This window comes from Vanessa tameamea, chromosome 24 (genome assembly GCF_037043105.1).
Source record: "Vanessa tameamea isolate UH-Manoa-2023 chromosome 24, ilVanTame1 primary haplotype, whole genome shotgun sequence".
NCBI classification, from domain to species: Eukaryota; Metazoa; Arthropoda; class Insecta; order Lepidoptera; family Nymphalidae; genus Vanessa; species Vanessa tameamea.
Window position 1 is genome coordinate 2,305,485 of NC_087332.1, and position 21,903 is coordinate 2,327,387.

At 33.0% G+C, this 21,903-nt stretch overlaps 1 protein-coding gene across 1 annotated transcript in view; it reads right to left on the bottom strand.

Moving 5' to 3' along the window:
• Positions 1-948: 948 nt before the first annotated feature.
• Positions 949-21,903, bottom strand: part of LOC113396499 (probable sodium/potassium/calcium exchanger CG1090) — a 32,463-nt gene continuing 11,508 nt past the window's right edge. Inside the window, exons 2-16 of the mRNA XM_064218801.1 lie at positions 12,015-12,201; positions 11,683-11,813; positions 11,084-11,191; positions 9,304-9,445; positions 8,766-8,876; positions 8,275-8,452; positions 7,805-7,951; positions 7,578-7,672; positions 7,278-7,390; positions 6,691-6,801; positions 5,220-5,304; positions 3,561-3,725; positions 3,070-3,172; positions 2,808-2,938; positions 949-1,658 (exon numbers count right to left, since the gene is read on the bottom strand). Of these exons, the coding sequence (XP_064074871.1) occupies positions 1,459-1,658; positions 2,808-2,938; positions 3,070-3,172; positions 3,561-3,725; positions 5,220-5,304; positions 6,691-6,801; positions 7,278-7,390; positions 7,578-7,672; positions 7,805-7,951; positions 8,275-8,452; positions 8,766-8,876; positions 9,304-9,445; positions 11,084-11,191; positions 11,683-11,813; positions 12,015-12,201 (2,007 nt within the window). The 3' untranslated portion in view covers positions 949-1,458. The remainder of the gene's footprint in view (positions 1,659-2,807; positions 2,939-3,069; positions 3,173-3,560; positions 3,726-5,219; positions 5,305-6,690; positions 6,802-7,277; positions 7,391-7,577; positions 7,673-7,804; positions 7,952-8,274; positions 8,453-8,765; positions 8,877-9,303; positions 9,446-11,083; positions 11,192-11,682; positions 11,814-12,014; positions 12,202-21,903) is intronic.

Genomic DNA, 21,903 nt, shown 5'->3' on the forward strand with positions numbered 1-21,903 from the left:
GTATATATATATTTATATGTATATATGACATGGATACTGTCGTTATTTTTTGATTAATTTATACAAAATCCATAGACAACGAACTTTTATTATTACATCATATTTTTTGTCTGGAAATTATAGTATAGGTGACAATTATATTCATATTTCTTTGTTTTATTTTCATAGAATCACAAAGAATAGCATTATATAAATTTTCCCAAGTTACTTTATTTCACGACGAGACGACGGCATTCATTTAAGATCATATTTTTTTTGTGCGTGAAATACAATTCATACTTAGTAATAAATTGCAGATAAAAAACTAATATATTGAGTTAAAAATTGATATTTGAAAAAAATAACAATTGTATATTTGAATTTCACAACTAAATGATAACTGAAATAGATTATTTACAAAAATAAAATACTTTACTTTCATATAGAGCTGCTTAATCTTCAAACCATGTCAAGAAGAAAACCACCGTTTTGAATTACTTACTATATCTAAATGAAAAATAAATTATTCGATATTTAAACGTACTATTTAAATAAATTGTTTCATTTTAAAACTGACCATAAAATGTACGGAGTTTTGCGCCAATTCTTTAAAACGGACACAAAGCCAAGAATAAACCAGAAGGATGACAGCTCTATCATACATTTCAATTTTAACTCGCACATCTAATCAAATAAACTCCTAATCTTATTAATACAGATAGAAGCTACAGTCGATGTTTCATTTATTCGTAAAATTATGGCAAGTGAATAAATCTATAAGTAACACAGATTACTAATTCCATAAAATAACTAAAAATAAAATGAAATATTTATTATTAAACTTCATATATTATTTTATCTTACATAATAAAGCTTTTGATCGTTTATATGTCTAGATAGAATGTCAAAGCGAAAAATATTTTTTTTTAAGTATACGCACACTAAGTGGTACACGTTTGGCGAGTGTCAAGCGTATAGTTGTCATACAAGCTAAGATAGTAAACTTGGATCGATAGTTTTAGTTCTTTTGTAGTGCGACACTTTCTAGATATATAAAAAATCTCAGCATAAAGCTAATCTGGTACTCTTTAATAAGCTATATTAAATAAATTAAAGTGTAAAATTCATCATACACACAATATACGAAATAACGAGAGAGTTCGAAATCTAATCTAGTGACGTATCAACAGTTGTAAATATTTTTAACGGATGACTAAGACCTATAAATATAACTTGTTTGCAGGACAAGAAACTTTGTTATTAGGTCTTTTGTAAATATTTTAATTTACTTGTTAAATATTAAAAACTATAAATTAATTGAATGACTAGAGTAAATAAATACTTTTTGCACATGCAATTTTAAAATCATAATAGAAAGAATATTTTACACTGGTCACACTGAAATAAGTCACGTATTAAATTCGAAGCAAAGTTTCTTCATACAAAATAATAAGTATAAACTGCCGAAGTTTTAAGTATTTAATAAATGGACTCGCAGTCTGGTGGATGGTAGTTACCGAAGACATTGAGCTCGTAGAGACTTGCGAGGGTTATAAACAGAAGGTACCACACCATCAGTACGGCGCCGAATTTGCGGTCGAGTTTCCAGCCGTTGGCGTGTGTCGCCACCACAAGGAATATGACAGTTGAGAACAGGGACAGCGTTGAGTAGATTAAACCTAAAAAAATATGTCATAAATTATTTCTTTGCCTTTTAGATTGATTTTTATGAATTTATTTATTTCATTAAATATTTTATTCTATGTTCTACTGTTTTAAGAACAATATTACGAAAACCCTATAATAAATACATATAAACCCTATAAATATATAGGTATTTTTTTAAATTATTCGACGAAGGCAACCTAACTGGAGATCTTCGCCAGCAAATAATTAATTCATTACACTGTCGATGCACAGCCAATCATGAGATGTTAGCTGTTCCTAACCAAATTACTGGTAAAAGTACAAGCTCAACAACAGTTGAAATGCTTCTCGTCTCCTTTTGTTTTCGATTGCCCTCCCGTCGGATTACGAGAGCGAGGGCTATTCTCCGTCCAGAATGATCAAATTTACCGAAATCGTTCCAGACACCATGCTTGTTCCAATTAACAGCTAGAAGCTGCCTATAACACTTTAAGTTTGATAACTTCATTCAATAAGTGGATGAAATATACGACCGTAAAGAAATTTGCACCAAAAATTATTAGAATCTGATGATATTGATGCTTAAACCAATTCTGAAACGAGGTTTTCCACGATTGCTGCATTTACATGATGGTATTTAAAGTGTGCGTCGTATTTTATTAATATTATTAATAGCCGCCCACAATGCACAAATATGATTTATTTAGGTATAACCTAAAACCACGAGTAATCATTATTAGAAATGTGTTTTTTAGCTATTGTAATGTTACATTAATGTTTGTTTTTTACTTGAATCGTGTTTGCCTAATAATATTCAAGTATCATAGAGCCAAGATGGTTTGAACACGTGCATCTGAACCGATGATTGCAGGTACCCAAGCAAACAACACTTAATATCCATGTGCTTAATTTGTGTTTATAATTCATCTCATGCTCGGCGTTGAAGGAAAATCTCGTGAGGGAACTTGCATGTGTCTTATTTGAATGACATTTTGCCACGTGTAAATCCAACCAAAAAATAGCCCAGCAGAGGGCTGATACTACTATATTCTCCTACAAATAACTTATCCTCTTAATTGGGTATAAATGCTTTCGTTCACATATGAATTTAAATGTATCTATACATTCTTGCTAGAATAATTTATTTTTAAAATCCATATCCTTGTTGTACCACTCATTACCTTTGCTAATGACGTTGACATGACTGCCGGGCTGGATGATGGCGGTTTGAATGAACCACGGCAGGCCGAGGCAGACTAGAATATCGAATACGTTGGAACCGACTGCGTTTGAAACTGCCATATCGCCGTAACTGTAGTACGAATGTTTTTATACATTATAATAGATAAGGACATATTGCTCTTAAAAAAAATCGGAAAAATTAATAGTATATAATTATTAAAAAAAAATTTAGAAAATTAAAATATAAATAATGGTACCCACCCTTCTTTGATGACTGCAAGGGAGGAGAGTGCGTCCGGAACGGATACACCCGCAGCCACGAACGTCAGACCCATCACCGTATCGGGAATGCCAAGTGTATACCCTGAACATGGAACCAATTGTTAAATCAGCTTAGAGTTCCTTTATTATCAATACTAGCAAATAAATTAGATGTCTCGTCACAGTTACATTCGCACCTTAAAAATTCACGTCTCAATTTGGTCAGTGTGTAAAATCCGTGATTAACGGATATTAAATGGCAAATAGGTTACATGTTATCAATGAATTACACCTTGGAATAGTTACATTGATTTTAGCTAACATATATATTCTTAACGGAATTTTATCATAAAAAATAAATCTTCGAAAACGGTGAAGCTTTTTCTAGATGTTTAAAAGTACCTACTTATAATTCTCAAATATTACTTCCTTCTAAATTTTAATACAATTTTATATTTAATAGTTCATAAAGAGAACTCTCATAAACTCACCGATAATAGTTATCATCCACACCATAAAATAGGAGTAGAAAGAGATCCAGAGCATAGAGATGATGAAGGTGATAGGATACCACCGACCACGGCAGTCAGGCATCGTGTGGCGACATGACCAATGGACGGGGTAGGCCACGTACCAGCACGCTAGCTGCACCACATCTGAGAGTAGATACAAATTTAATGATTATAGCACATTAAACATTTCTGTATTAGCGTTATAATTCAGTAATCGTTTAACTAACTTAATTGATAAATTAGCTTAGTTAAGCTGCAGATGCGGTAGTGATCAACTAACTTAATGTAAATTATCCAGAAACAAAGTAAGTCAGCTTGGATTCTGACTCAGTCCAAATATTATTATTATAATATTCACGGGGCTTTTCATGAAACCCTTATTAGCCACCTGGAGTTATGATCGTGAGATTGGGTACATTCCATTGACTCAGAAAGTTCGTAAAGATGTTGGAGCAGCGGCTGATTTATCTCCGATTGTGTTGGATCTCCATCAGACAGAGAGTGAAAAAATAGAACACACTTATGCTATAAAACTTGTGTAGTTAGGTGTTAAGTGTACTTTAGTAATTCTGGAATCTAAAAGTTTTCTTAAAAGTGTTAACTTTACTTAAAACATTTCTTATATATCTCATAGAGGCGATACCAAGCCTCTATATGACTTATACTAATATTTTGAATGCGAAAATAACTGTATCTGTTACCGCTTCGCGCTTTTACCGCTGAACTGATTTCGATGAAATTTGGTATGGAAATAGTTTAAGTCTCGGTGAAAGCTATATTTTTTAATTCACTTCTCGAGGCTGTGCAATTGATAAGGTTTTATAAATTTCGTCTGGGTAAAGACAGCTAGCAGTTCAGCTATGTTATACACTTTTATTGGTTTGATTCAAATACGTTTGTGTTGAAATGTCATCTTATCACAAGACGCTCTGTCTCTAAACAAAGAAATATTTTCATAATTTGTGACTTTGACGGATGTGATTTATCACTCACATACGCATACTGATAACAAAATTATAATAAAATATGAGATGCCACATAAACTGTAGCTTCGGAGAAGCAAACAATTCCTTATTAAGAAAAAATGTAACCGTTTTTACACGCAGAATAGACACTAGAAGTAGAAGAAGTTAAATTGTTTCGCAAAAAACGATCTATGTAGGTAATTGGCCTTTGTGATAAATACACTGAATCACTTTTCATTAAAACATGAAATCTGTTTACGTATTTAGTACTAGATTTCTTGAATCTAATGTGTTGGTATTGTGCATATTCGTATCTCTGAATGTGTAAGTATCCATGTGTGTGTGTTGTAGTAAATCATCATCATTATTGTTACTAATATTATACGAGTAAATTTGAAAGTAACTCATCTGTCTCTCTGTTACGCTTTCAAGGCTAAATCACTGAACCAAATTTGATGAAATTGCACATGAAGCGAGCTTAAACCCCAACGAAGGACATGACACACTTATTATAACAAAAAGGACCATCCCCCCAAACAGGCAAGCGAAACCTATTAATATATATGCAGGGCAGCATAAAATCTCAGCGATCCGTTTAAATAAAAATGACATTAAAGCATACGTTTTGGTTTTCGTTATAACCTTATTAAAATATAAATAAAAACAAACTCACTGGCTCCGATTGGCTTTACAAGAGGATCGATTGCTGTTTCAGGATTGTATTCCTTGGCTTTGTAATAAGCCGGTTGTGCTGGTGCCTGAAAGTGTTATATTTAAAACACGTTATTATTGAACTTATAGAATTGATATTCTTCTAAAGTTTATTAGTAAAGTTGAAAATCTGCGGAATTTTACCATAGGATTGAATATCTTGCGAATGGTTAGAAAGAAAGAACGAAAGTCGGAAACTTGGTGTTATATATGCATACCATATATCATAATATCATAATATCATAATTTATCTTTACTTCTTGTATTTATTCAATCATTGAAGTTGCATTGACTACAATTATCTATTTTATTGTGAATATAAAAAGAGCCGAGATGGCCCAGTGGTTAGAACGCGTGCATCTTAACCCATGATTTCGGGTTCAAACCCAGGCAAGCACCACTGAATTTACATGTGCTTAATTTGTGTTTATAATTCATCTCGTGCTCGGTGGTGAAAAAAAAACATCGTGAGGAAAACTGCATGTATCTAATTTCAACGAAATTCTGCCACATGTGTATTCCACCAACCCGCATTGGAGCAGCGTGGTGGAATATGCTCCAAACCTTCTCCTCAAAGGGAGAGGAGGCCTTAGCCCAGCAGTGGGAAATTTACAGGCTGCTAATGAAAAAAAATTAATACATAATATCGTTGTAAGCAGAGTTTAGCAGGTCCCTTTTTTTAAATGTGAGCAGTTTAACTATCTGCGTCAAAGGTGCTAAGCTTCCGAGCTAGTGCGTATGCGAAAATATAATGTTGGAAAAGAGGTTTTAAAATGTCTGTTTTAAAACGTTTGACATACACTGAAAATTAAAATAGATACAAGACAATGACACACGGACGCATACAACCTGTACAAGATAGCTTGATCTTTTTGATAGATGTCAATTTTTCTGATCGACATAACTGACGAACATATTATTTTCTTAATTTAATGATTTTAAAATTTGCAAAAATATTTAAAAAAAATACATATAATACAAAAGTTCCAAAAGATTCAAGCGTTATCCGAATTTTTTATTATATATTATTGCTTCAAAGTAAAATTTGAATAGAAACACTGAAAATAATAGACGCTTGTATAATGTTACATCGGTCGGACGGTAGGGACGCGAATAACAGGCAGTAACTGCTACAAATATCGTATAGTAGACTCTTTATTGTTCCTAACATGTATTCTATTAGAGGAAATTATTATAACGGATATTATAGTCCGGCTTATCATGCTCATGGTCACTAGACCTGTAACACAAGTTCTACACTTACATTGAGCTCCTGTCATTTCCTTATGTTTTTTTTTAGTATAATAAAATTGAATACATGTATTTTGAGACGATAAATAATTATTATATAATTTTATTACATCATATTAAGAACTCTAATGGTTAATGTTAGTTTAAAGTTTCGCTTTCATGGAAAATCGTGTCTCGAGTACCTGGGGCGCGGGCGGCTGTCCGGGCGTGGACTGTCCGGGCGACGCGGCGGCCGGCGGCTGCGGCGCGGGGTCGCCCCAGCCCGACGCGGCGGGCGCGGCCGCGGGCTGTTGCTACACGAATCAAAATCATTTGCTTCATTCAAGCTAATTTTTTTCTCTCAGAACGGATTCTTCAATTCAAATTATTATTAGTCTGATATGAACTTGCAAAATGATTTTCAATTAAAAATATTGTAGGTACTACTCCATATGTGCGTGCAAATGTTATTATAATAATTTATAAATATATATAAATTTCATAATTTTATTTGAATATCCTAAATTCATAAATAATTTAATAATAATAATTTAAAATCACTATTCACATAATTTAATAAATAAATAATTAATCTTATTATGAAAAAAATAATAAAAATATTTTTTTTTTTTTACGAAATAAAATTAAACGTTAAGCTAATACCAAGCTACGCCCATAAAGGCGTATTGTCCGAGCATTTGTTGAATCAATAAACTTAATCACGTTATTTTAATATGCTCGAATGTATTTATTAAGGTCGTCATGAGCTAACAAGGATGAAGACACGTACCAGTGCGGTCTCGTCCCAGGCTCGGTCCGGATCCCAGGCCTGGCTCGGGTCCCAGGCGGCGGTAGGATCCGCATTGTACGCTACGTTGTCGTACGCTCCATCGGGGTTGTACGCTATTGATTATATTATTTTCAATCACAATTATAAATCGTCTTAATTATAAGTGATAAGTGATTAGTTATTAATTAATAATAAATACAATCGAAAGACAATTTTTAAAGCAAAGCAAACTTGAACTTAGAACAGACTTAATTCAAGCTAGCTATGGTATGTGCTGTGTCAACACCAATAATTAATTACCAGTGGATTGTTTCGTAGCGTCGTTGTCCTGTCCCTCCATTTGCGTGTACTGGCCTTCCGCTGCGGGCGCACTCGGCGGCTGACCACCCGCACTTCTGACAAGACAATATATATTCTATTAGCTCAAGGGATAATGTTATAAAAAGATTATCAAGCGAGTAAACTGATCATAACAGTCTCCGCGTTACACTAAGAAGACATTTTTCTATAATATTAGATCGTTTTACTTGTATGTAACGAGCGCCGCTTGTTCCTCCCTCGAAGGTAGCTTGAACGGCAGAGGGAGGGTCAAGGCCCATCGTTCCAAGGCGTTATTGAACCTCAGCGCCACGCAGTATACGCCATACATTATGAGCATGAACAACGCTTCAGGCCTGCAAATGGTAGATAAATGTAAACATCCCCTAGAACCAGACGTAAAATTGTGAATTGATTTAAAAAAAACCCAAAAAGTCTATAATATTTGCAGAAGTATGCTATAATGCAGTATATTTCTTATAGATTTCATTATACTATCTAAAATTAAAATAAATATGACCCACAAACACACACTTAAATAATATAATACAAAATATGGACTCATTGGACATTCTTGTCAATCTACATAGGCAATAGTTTAAGCTTAATTTGGTAACAGAGTAAATTCCAAGATCTCCGCGTGCAGGTCGAAAAAATCGAATTATATAAGAAATCGTACCAGGACACGTAACCATTGGCGATAGTGCAGAGCATGACGAGTATGGAGACGGCGTAGAAGAAACAGTCTCGACACAGCGGCCACCAGTTCAGATGAGACACGGTGCCGGCGCACAGCGCGCACACCGAGATCACGAACATTATGTTGAACACCGCCGAGCCGATAACACCCGACACGCCTGCGATCGTGTAAAATAGCCTCAGTATGACGATGATTCTTGTCTATGATCTATTATTTACATTTAGTTACCATTTTCAGAGGGCTAGACATTCGAAATTTAAAATAATCATTGTCTAAGCAAATTTCATCGTCGAAAGACAACGTCGAAGAAATGGAATTTTTGACTCACAGATATTGCTGTAACGAATAGTTGCAGACTATATTTAAATCATATTAATATTTGCTATTGCTTGGGCACGACTGTGTATTGTATACATTTCTATATGAATAAAGGGTGTTATTTTTTTAAGTACATTGAGCAGTACACTTACCAATATCATCTTGGGCACAGAAGACACCGATGACAACTGTAGCAAGTTCAGGGGCAGAACTGCCCGCCGCCATGAACGTCGCACCCGCAACGTCCGGAGCAAGCTGCAACTCTACGCAATACAGATATTAGTTATTTCAAGCATTGATTTATATGTTTACTACTAGACGCGTTGTAGAGTACTGAGATTTTGCGCACCAAGTTTCGGCCAATTGACCAAAACTAATTTAGTCGAATACGAGCAAGCGAGGAGGAGTAGTTTAATGGGAACAATCGAAGAAGAGCTGACGATTGTTGACATCAGCTTAACAGCTTTACCATTTGTATATAAGACAATTATTTCAAGTACTAAAATATCTATAATAATTGTTAACATAATCTGATCAAGAAACTTCGGAATTAGGAACACACAAACGTCAACACCAGTCTATTTATTTTTAAAACCGCTTATGTAAGGTGACTAATTTGACTATATTAGTCTAATGTCTTATATCTGGACTATATAATTCGGAGCAAGGCAATTAAAAAAATTAACCAACCTTCGCAGATCCTGTCCAGACTTGAGACAAAGTATTCATCGCAAACGATAGCCAGGCCGATGAAGGTGAAGACTGCGACCAGGATGTGGAGGATGAGACCGCCGTGTCGGCGCGCCGTCTGGCCCATTAATGGCCGCGGAAACTGTTATGTAACGAGAATATATATATTATATAACGAGATTTTTAGGGTTCCGTAGCCAAATGGCAAACAACGGAACCCTTATAGATTCGTCATGTCTGTATGTCTGTCTGTCTGTCCGTCCGTATGTCACAGCCCCTTTTTTCCGAAACTATAAGAACTATACTCTTGAAACTTGGTTAATAGATCTATTCTGTGAACCGCATTAAAATTTTCACCCAAAAAAAGAAAAAAATCCCCATACTTAGAACTGAAACTCAAAAAAAATTTTCATCGAACCCATACGTGTAAGGCTATCTAATCTCTGGATAAGTGTTCAAAAATGATAATGAGATTTCTAATATAATTTTTTTCTAAACTGAATAGTTTGCGCTAGAGACACTTCCAAAGTGATAAAATGTGTCCCCCCCTGTAACTTCTAAGAGAATGATAAAACTAAAAAAAATGTATGATATACATTACCATGCAAACTTCCACCCAAAATTGGTTTGAACGAGATCTAGTAAGTAGTTTTTTTTTTAATACGTCATAAATCGAAAACCGCAATTTACCTTCCATTCAATCAACTCAAATATTAAAAAAAAACATTTAATTTCATAAACATAAACCTTATTACTTGCTGTTACGGAACCCTTCATGGGCGAGTCCGACTCGCACTTGGCCGCTTTTTTAACTATTATTTATAGTCAGTATTATGAAATAATATTAAATAAGTATGGGCACTTAACATCAAATTTATATAAATTAAAATATACATTTTGTAGCAAACTCATGACGATTTTAAAATAAATCTTAATATCCTTTACAGTTCAAATTGAATAGCCATTCATATAGAATACAATTAAATAAGAAAAATGAATTCAATTAAATTCAATTGAACGCGTTAGAGCGAAGACGAAGAATGAATGTTTTTTGTCAAAACGCCATAAAGCTGGTCTTTTTCAGTAAATTCAGTCAACTGGAAGGCTAACGACCAAATAGTATATAGGTAACGTCAAAGCGCTACAAATGATTTTGGTTGTAGGGTAGGTTTTAGTTATAAAAAAAGAAGCTTTTCTCTTTCCTTGGAGTTCAACCTTGCTTCATATCAAATTAAATCAAATTCGGTTCAGTGGTTTAGCCCTGAAAGCCTAGCAAACAAATAGATAAACAGACAATATATCGAGTTACAGTAACAACGTTCGTTTACTTTATTTTTTTTATATTCGTTATATCACTCTGACAATTATAGTGACAAAGAATCTACATAAAATATAACTCTCTTACTGGGTAAAAAAAGTACTACATTGAAAAACATTATTTTGTGTTCAATGGGAGAATTGAAAAACATATAATAAACACTGAAGTGTCTTAAGTTAAATAAAGAATCGGTAGAAGATAAAAAAAAAATAAAAATCACAATATACTTACTATAATTTATACAAATATTATAAATGCGAAAGTAACTGTGTCTGGCTGTTATGGTTTCACGGATAAACTAAATTTCATTAAATTTGATACGAAGCCAGCTTTAACCCCACGGAAGGACATATGCTACTTTTTAATACCTAATACCTTACGGCCAACTCTGAAAACGAGAACGAAACAGCGGGCGACAACTAGTCATTTCATACTTTGCTTTCCATTACTGTGTAAGTTTACCTGTTCGATGGCTGGTGGTGTGCAGTTCCGGAGAGGGTGGACGGTGGGTATAGTATCGATTTCTTCCTCTTTTTCTTCTTCGTCGCGAATCTCTATCGTAGTTTTATCCTAAAAAATTATGACATTAAACTTTAAAATATTGTAATGCTCGACTTCCAGGAATTACCTGTCTGCTGTCATATAGACAATTAAATTTCTTGAACCATTTTTATTTTGTACTAACGATACTGCTTATCATCATTATGCAAATGGGATGAGGACGTAAAAATATAGGAATGTCTGACGTATTACGTATCAGAAATGATCGACTAATAATGAACGTTAAATGAGAATTCATATTTACACAAACATTTTTAATGTGTAACCATGAGCAAGACGTTGTGTCCTTTGGGTATATTTCACTGGGTTATTTACGATTTAAGCCAAAACATACAAATATAAAATATTGCTTTGAGGTACAATAATTAATAACTTAGTGGTATAATCCTAACTAGATCTACTACATCAAAATGTAGTCAACCAGTACCACCAGTGAGGTGTGAAGTAATGCTTAGTAAGGTAATTCTAAAACATTGTTCAAAATAAAGGAATAAACTTACATCCTCATAACCTGCGTCCTTCTGTTTCTTCTTCTCGCCCTCGTCTTCAACGTCAAGACCCTTCATAGCTTTCTTACCATCGACCTTTGTACTTTCTTCTTTATTTGATACCATTGGTGTTACGTCTGACACTATAATAAAACGAACAGCAATAAATTCACATAACATTTTATTTAGAAAATCTCAATTACGCGATTTCCCCACTTGAAGTGGGGCGGTGGGACTCGCCAGCACTGAGTGTACCAAAATACCTAATGCCCGAGGGCAACACGGGGTCGCTTATAAAATGTGCTATTAAATTCACTTTAATGATATCAGTAGTGATTATTTACCTTTAGGACCTTCAGCGTTCGTCGTTTTACTGAACTCAGGGGCTGGCGATACTTTGCCAGTTTCTGGTGTTTTGTCCATCGGGTCAGCCGGTTCGGACGCATTGCTCAACACAGCTTGGAATACGGAGTACGCGATGAAGAACACCGACACCGTCAACCAACGGTGTCGGCGCGGTTTTCGCATTCTCTGTAACAATAATTATATTAAGTTAGTATTTTGGAGATTTATACAAAAAATACATTTTTCTCTACTTTGCTACATGTTTTGACTTCACACGGAAAATTCGTCAGAAATATCCAGTTTATTTTTTCATGTCCCTTTGTGCTAATTTTTTTTGTCAAAATAAAGAAACAGTTGCTGCACAATATTTTTTATTTACGCGGACGAGTTTATGGGCCACTTGATGGTATGTGGTCACAACCGCCTATCGAAATCAGTACTTTTGGAATTACTTACAATTCCTTACATCACCAATTATTGAAAAGATTAAGATGTTATGTCACTTGTGCCTGTACTTATACTGGTTCACTTACCAAAATTCAAACCAAAACACAACAAAACTAAGTATTGCTGTTTGACGGTAGAATATCTGGCGGTACATACCAAAAAGGGCTTAAATATAAAACAGTATCCATTAATATGATAATCCTCATTTTAAATTGAGCCACCAAGAGTTTACCGAATCGTATGACATTCATGGTTACTGATAGGTTTCTCGGGTAGATAGCATGATGAGATTATAATTATTTAGTCAGGATTGGTGGTTTCTAGGATTGGCACGAATAAACAAACGAACCATCCAGCATTATAATATTAAGTATATTCGTTGGTACAACTTACATTTATACTTTATATCTACTGGTACCTAAATTTAAGCCTCCCGTGACATTTACAATTAATGAGAAAATCTTTATCTGAATAAAAAAAAAAACTTAAAAATTGGCGTAGATAGTTTTGAAAAATATTCACATATATTCAATTCTAAATAAAGTAATTGTAACTTATAATTATATAGATTATTAATTAACTTGACACGTTTTAATTTGTGTCAATATTTTTTTAATAATGAGAATTGTAATTAAAAAAGTAAGCACTTTGAGACTTTTTATTGGTAATAAAACCTCTATGGTATCGCTCGTCACATTCGAGTTTTACTGCGGCCGTTAAAGTTTATCGTTAAGAAGTTCTATTATATTGAACTACAAATTGAATAAGTTTGATATAAAATAAGTTTTTAATCAGTTTCATATACTGTATTGTTAGTTTCGTTAATATTATGTTTAAAGACGTAAGTACATCGTAAAAAGGTTCAAAACTTTTTCATATTGACCTTCTTTTCCTTTTGAATTTTGCTTCAAATCGTGCCAATCCAATTTCGTACCGCTGACGACGTTTCATCTTTGGTATTTTCTTATTCTTATTTATTAAAGTGTTTTCATTAATAAGTGTTAATTTATACTTATTAATTCAAATCTCTAGACATTTTTTTTTATTTATTTACAGTATTCTTTGTTTAGGGATGAAAACGAGGCTTTTATATACTCGTATAGTAGCACGATATCTGTGCCAAGAGTAAGAATGAAGTGAGAACGAATGCGGTTTAAATTTTTTTTTTTTTTATTAAGGAACGAAAGCATGGACTATGCATTCTATGAAAATAAATTTAAAACTTATGATTGCTGAAGTAACGATTGTGGAAACACATAAAACAATTATTAATTTTGTTCGCAAAACTTCATAACATAGGGGGTACCTACATACAATAAATATTTTAATAACAATAAAGCTATGAATAGTATTCAATTAGATCTAAACACAAGATGTAAAAAATATAAAAGTAACTAAGCTCATTATCAATCTTGAAAAACTAACTATATAAATAATAATATTTATATATAGGTCAAGTTAGTGAGCGAGTGCGCTCGTCCGTTGCCTAATTCGCCTACATAAGCGGGACGGAGTCGAATTAGTTTTGGTACGTGAAATGACCCGAGGGACAATTTCAACTGGGCACCGTTTACATGAATTACCGTGATCAATTACGCTTCGCATGTTATGGGGATAGTTTTCGCAATTAGTATTTTGTTAAAATTTTATGTTTGAATATTTTAAAATTATATGTTGAATTGATTGGTATATAATTTATTGTTTTTTAATTTTTTTTATTAAACGAAAACGCAGTATCAAGTAATTAGTTGGTTTTGTGTTCTTGTAAATAATAAAAAGGTTTTGTTTCAGATTAATAAGGGTTTCCCATATGGTACTCTTTATCTGTATATGTATATTAGTTATTTCATGTATAAAAACCACTATTGAGTTATTATTCTTGTTTAGTCACTATTTATATTATATTCTGATTATTACTACAGTCTTTCAGCATAAAACTATTCTAACGTATCCTTCTGGAGTACTATTAAATATTATACAATCTAATTGAAGATGTTTAACTTTTTAAATGTGCTGAATATTAGAGTTCTATGTTTGAAATGTTTATTTAACTAAATAATTACGTTCCAATGTAGCCTAACCGATACAATTATTTCTATAATCAGTAGATTTCAAAGCGACAATATGCCATCCGTTGCTATTTAATTTAACGTGATTAGTGAATTAATTATTTGTCAAATTATATAACAAGAATTGTTTTTTTTTTCACGAGTTAATTCCACCCCTTACATCACCAATCGTGGGAACAAAGATGTTATGTCCTTTTTACCTTTAGATAACTGGCTCACTAACCCTTCAAACCGGAACACAATGATGAATTTTGGACACTATATTGGTATATATATTTATATATGTATTAAGAAAGGTTTCCATTAAAAATTTAATGAGCTGAATTCAATTAAGACTTTTCTCTTACAAGCTACGGATCACAAACGTGGAGCCTTACCAACAAACACATAATTAAAATAAATAGAGATAATTAATCTTAACATCGAGGCAAAATTAAAGTATTGAGAGAGTAGTTGGTAAAATGCACGAGAATGATGATGAGAATAGATGTCCAAAATATGATATAAATCTATCACACACTTATTATGAGAAAAAATATAAAGGTAGCGAACAATGCGACGGTAGATTGAAATCACAATAAAGCGGAAACTTAGAAATGAAAAGCCACAAACCGGAAGTTATGGCAAAACGTGGGCGAGGAGGATGTAAAGCAAGGAGGAAGCTCTGTCAATGTTAGAGATTACATTATTATTAGAAAAAAAATAATTGCATATTTATATACAATATCAGAAGTAAAGTCTACTTGAATTTGTCATCATACGGTTACATTTCATTATGTGATTGACATGAGACAAAAATTAACTTAACCAATATAACATTGTTTAATCAATCACTCATTAAGCAACATTTTAAATAAAGCCGTTTATATTGTATTAAATTAAGCCTCTCAGAACTACTTCGTGGTAGGGCTTTGTGCAAGCCCGTCTGGGTAGGTACCACCCACTCATCAGATATTCTACCGCCAAGCAGCAGTACTCAGTATTGTTGTGTTCCGGTTTGAAGGGTGAGTGAGCCAGTGTAACTACAGGCACAGGGGATATAACATCTTAGTTCCCAAGGGTGGTGGCGCATTGGCGATGTAATGAATGGTTAATATTTCTCACAGCGCCATTGTCTATGTGTAGTGGTGACCACTTACCATCAGGTGGTCCATTTTGCTCGTCCGCCTACGGATACCATAAAAAAAAGAAAACGACTGTTATTGAACATAAAAGATTTTACAATTGAATGATTATAACATTAGACTGATGTGTCAGTGCCATGAAGTCAACTTTGCAGTCAAACGGAACATTTCATTGGCTTCTTTAAAGGTATCGTGTTTAGATAGCAGATACGTATCGGGAATTGTATATATAGCGTTTATAATACTTTGGATAATGTAAGTTAAATTAAATAATTATTATAATAAATTGACATACATATAACTGCGTGGACTTAGTTCTGTTATCTATATGTATACCTACTCTGAAATTAAAATGATGAAAAAGAGCAAATACTTGGGTTTCTTGCCGGTTTTTCTCGGTATAATCTACTTTCCGAACCGGTGACAGCTTTACATTTATTTTAACACTGTAACATGACGATTCAAAAGTGTTGTGTGTTTTTTTTATGAGTCTACTTGAATAAAGAATATTTTGATTTTTATATTTTTTTCTTATACATTAATTGTTAGGAGTATATTAAATAAGTTAGTAGTAATAAATACACCAGTACGGAGAATATTTATTTATTACTTGTTTTATTTTATCAATATTATAGTCTTGAAGTTAAAAATCCAATTAACAAAAATCTCCTATTCTCATTCCATGAGCGAATCTCATTTATTTTTTTTTTAATAATCATTTTGCGCGGGAAAACATCTTGTATTTTTTTTTAAAGCCATACGAATGACGTTCTGAAATCGATTACACTTTTATGAAATCGGATACAATAACAAAATATGAGTTTATTAAATATATAATTATAATATAAATGTAATTACATAAATAAGTATTTCTAACAGTAGTAATGTATGTAATAGTTCATGGTATGATCTAGGCCGGATATCTCTGTAATAATTATTACTCATTTACTAAATTAGTATTCAAACAGTACTTGATAGTATTAGTAATATATAAATTATAACTTTGAGCGTTTAACTATCACAATCTCAAGTTCTTTATTCAAATGTTGTTTTGAAGGAAGCTTCTGTTAGTGAGATAATATTTTTTATCTCTCTGAATACATTTTCTGTATAATCGAGCACTGAGATATCTCAGCAATTGAATACAATTATAGCTTAAAAATACTACGTTTATTTAAAATTAAAACGAGATAACGGCACAAGTAATGGCTATCATGACGTCATGTACATCCAAGGAAAATTTTGTTCGGGAATCCTAACTATACCAGTTGCCAGTTTCTATTTAGTAATGTATATACGTTAATACAAAAAAAGGTCTATACCTTCTTAGTTTCCAAGTATCGATAAGAGAAATGATTAATCCTCTTTGTCATCGAGTGAGTGCATCAAAGGAAACTGGGCGGTAGAACTCTATAGAGGCATAGTATTGATCGGGTCATCTCTGTGTGGGTAGATTATACACAACAGTATCCAAAAATAAACCGTAGTAACAAGAGATACAGCTCAATTTAGAGTAAACATGTTACAAAGTGATGTTAATAATTCAGTATGAGATTAAATTAAAATGATGCCTACGTGTTTTCCGATGTAAGCCGAAAAGGGGTTTATTTTGGGATCAAATTAATGAAGGCTTGGCCTGATGTTGAAAAAAGTAACAAATATTTTTAATTACACTTTTTAAATTTGGATTTTAGGAAATTGATATATAAATAAAAAGGCTACTTCGTCAGCCCACTACAATTGCAGCAGTTTGATTGCAGGGTTCAAACCGAGCAAGTATCACTACATTTTCATGTTTAATTTGTGGTTTACGTTTATAAATTTTATCATTAAAGAAAATCATCGTTAGGAATCTTGCACCAGTTGGATTATATTCTGTCACATGTGTTACTAAAAGCCTTTTCTAGCAGAAGAATATTGTCATTGTATTACTTTTATTTAACTGGTTTTCCTTCTTTAAATAATTGTTATATGGAACCAAAAAATATATAAATAAATAAATATAAATATTGGACAACATCACATACATTACTCTGATCCCAATGTAGTAGCTAAAGCACTTGTGTTATGGAAAATCAGAAGTAACGACGGCACCACAAACACCCAGACCCAAGACAACATAGAAAACTAATGAACTTTTTCTACATCGACTCGGCCGGGAATCGAACCCGGGACCTCGGAGTTGCGTACCCATGAAAACCGGTGTGCACACTACTCGACCACGGTGGTCGTCCATATATATTTATTTAAATATGAATTATTAACAATAAGGCCTTCATTAGATACAAATACGAATTACATACAAATCATGACCGCGTATGATGTTGGGAAAGTCCTGTTTTGCTATGACAATATATTTTACAACTACAATCACACGAAGTTTGAGTATAATGTTTTAATACATAGATTACCTGCAATAACAAAAATACGTACGCACGTTTATTGTGCAGAATCCGTGCAAGGATCTGATTTCATTTGTTTTTTTTTTTTGTAACACAGATGATTGAAAATCAATAGGAAATGATTATTCGTGTTACATTTCTACGTCATTGGCTTGTATCAATTCCGCGTTTCCTTGGTTACCATAAAGTAAAAAGTACCATCGCATGACTTATAGTCCAGACATTGTAGACATTTGGAAACGAAAATGAACCGTGAAGGCTGATTTTAGGATATGTTGTACGAGAGGCTTAGAAAAGCTTAACTTGTATTTGTCGACCTCGATTTTATATGTGCGTCCGCCGCCATTTTGAAAAAAGGGTTGAATTTAGTTTGTTTGCGATAACTCGGCTGTGCGTCGTGATACGAGAATCATGATAAAAAGGACCTAAATTGTAGAGTATAAATGAAACAAGAAAAAAATATCTCATCTCGTATCGCAATGCACATAGAAAATCTGACAATTTTTTTTTTTCGTTATATTAATATAGCAAATAACAATACATTGATATCGGTTACTTTATGCAAAATAAACAAAAAAATAAAATAAGTATTTAAATAATATGTGATATCATTATTCTGGGCGCTACGTGTGTTGTCACATTGATCCCGTGTCCCCGTCACACATTAAGGAAACAATGTTAAAGGTCGGAGCCGCAGCGGAAAATGCTGAAGCGAACAAACAGCGCAAAATTAGAGACTAAATTTCAAATGATATCTTTGTCTCATTTGGTGATGAACCACTTGTTTATGTGAATGTGCCTGCATGTTTTTATTACCAGCGTCATTATATAAGTTTGAGGAATAAATGACAAGTCAGACTTATTCCAACGAATTTTCCTTAACAATCATAGCATAGTAATATTAGTCTATCGACTAGGCGCATCTAGCATACAATCAGTATCACAATAAGAAATTTGGATTATAATAAGGGACGTTGGATGTGTAGTGCAAAAAATTACAAATGATTAACATTCCGTGTTAGTGGCAACACTATTGTTAGGACGGTTAGTACTTCCGACCATAGAGTATCGGAATTACGATACTGCTAGAATTCTTGCCATCATTCTAAGCAGCCATATTTGTACAAATTTTGATTTGTATGTACTTAAGTCCTTAATGTAAATAAATGTTATATTAATATGTGAATATATTATCCGTCTGTGCACGCATTGAAGCTTCAGCATTAATTTTAATGGAACGAAACTCTATTTATAAATGTAAATGAAAAGGTTTCATCGTGACAATGTAAATGTGTGTGTATCGAATTACGTCACAACACGTTCGCAACGTTCCATGCACATACGATTTGTACAAATGCAGGCTGATTTTATTTACATAATATTTTTTATAACAAACAAAATTGATATGACATTGACGGAAAAAATCAGGCGCAAAAACAAACGGCATTACGTAATTTCCTAGGCACGGGTGTATAAATATTGCCAACTTCTAGACTTCGGGCTGTTATTGAGAATCTTTCGACAAAAAACCCAATATTTTTTTAGCCCGACGCGGTGTCGGCACCCAGAACCTCGATATCTATAGTTTTATCTCACTAGACCAACGAGGCATTCAAGTGTATTAATACTTACTAGTTGGTAACAGTCGTCTGTAATCTATTTGAAATCGTATTTAGGTTATAGAGCATTATACAGCGAGAAGCCTTACGATGTATTAAAGGACGATAATCTTCAGCCAACTTTTGATGGATCATCGTATCAGGGACTGACAGTTGTATTTACTGATAGGAATATCGAAGATTATTTTTTTCTAATTCAAATTTGACTGTGATTTAATGGAGTAATGCTTTTAGCACAGAAACCCATTTAACAGGACCTGTTCAGCTTTTAACGGTCAAATATTTACGTGTCTATATCCGAGTTTTGTTACGTTTTTTTTTGGTTTATTATTGAGTAAGATCGTGTAATATCATAACAGTTATGTCAAGTATTCATAACGTTTTTATTTTAAAAAATACCTACGTCTGATTATAAAGAAATACATTCTGCTTTAGGGCTAAATGTTCAGTCCAATTATTTACAGAGTTCAACTTTTGTATTTAAAGAACGTTTTAAGTTTTCAATAAATAATAATGTCAAGGCCTTTTCTCCGAGTGAGGGAATAGAGGGTGCACCTGTATTTGAGCACACACTTGTGCAATGTCATATGTCCTGAGTAGCTGGCTGGTCTCCCTTGAGATTGGCCGGCTGACCGAAACTGGTCAAAACGACATCATCATTTCCCATTAAATATGTATATATTTAAAAGGTTATAACTATGAATACGCAAACGCGATATCAGAGTCGCCGAGGCTGTACTCTCCCTGATCGAGCGCGCAGCAGGGCCCGCTGATTGCTGTAAAGCTTTTGAATCTTAAGAATTGCGTAACAAAGTGTAAAAATTGCGTGTTAAAATTGTGTGAAACAAAAACAAATCCAAATGTATATAAAAACACACATATCATAATTAAAAAAAAAAAAACAATGTAGCTGTAAGAAACTTTCCCTATTCATTGTAATATTACAATGTATGATAAAAAAAAAAACATATATTTAAGTATATAAAGTCAGTGGGGCCGCGTCTTCCAAGAAGACGACTAGCTCGAAGTTCAGCGTCGAATCTGCTGATGTTTAGTAATAAAATGAAAACATAAAACGCCAAAATTCGATAAAATAAAGTGTAAAAAAGGCACCGGCAACTCAGCCCGTAGATGTTATTAAAATAATATAAAAAACTATGAACTCCTCTTTATAAACAATATTATTAAATGGAGAGATCATCATTCCACACCACATTCGCGAAAACCAACTAATTACTGAGCTCGAGTTTAGTTTCCACTGAATGATACTTATAAACACAATAATTAAAACACTAAATAGGTTTTATATATAAAAAAACATAAGCTATTCTAGACTTATCTTGCTAGTAAATGGTTTAATATAAGCGATTCGGAAGTTTAATCAAAGATTATACATATATAAGTTCATATTTAAAATTGGAATTTTGATAAAAATATCTTTGTAATTTAATTGTTTTAATCTGAACGCACTCTCTACGTATGTTTTTTAATTTGATTCAATTGAATCTGTCTCTTACGTAATATCCGAAATATATTATCAAATCTATATAAATTTTGAAAATGAAAAACTTTCCTAATACAATAAAAGCTTATTTCTCTATTATATTTAACAGAAATTAAGTTCAAATAAACTTGAACACATTATATTTTTAAATTTTTGTCAATAAGAGGAAAATGTAGGCAGAATTTTATCGTTGAACCATATAACGAAAGGTCACCATTAACCTTTGCCCTATTTCATTATTGAGCGAAAATTATAAAGTAATAGTGTTTTTAAAAAAGTAATCATATATTATAATATATGGGTTACTAGTTTCCTCGCATCATCGCATGTGAGGGTGTAGTAACAGGACACATATACACACACACACACACACACACACACAAATTGATTTGAAATAATTACAAACGATCAAATAAACAAACTCACTTAATAATATAATTTACGACAGAGTTACACTACAGTATAATTATTTTTTTTTTATTTGTAATAGTAAATTATATAGCTTTAATTTATCTGATACAGTCAGCATGCTCCGACCTATAGGAGAGATAACATCGATTCACCGTCCACATTAATCGTATGAAAGTGTGTCAAAATTTTCATATTCAACGTTAACACGAACAGAGTAACACACACATGTACATCGGGTCAGTATCTATGTGTGCTGGATGCCAGGTTTATCTAGTAGTTTATAAGGCTACGTTGGTGGATCTAGGATTCGTC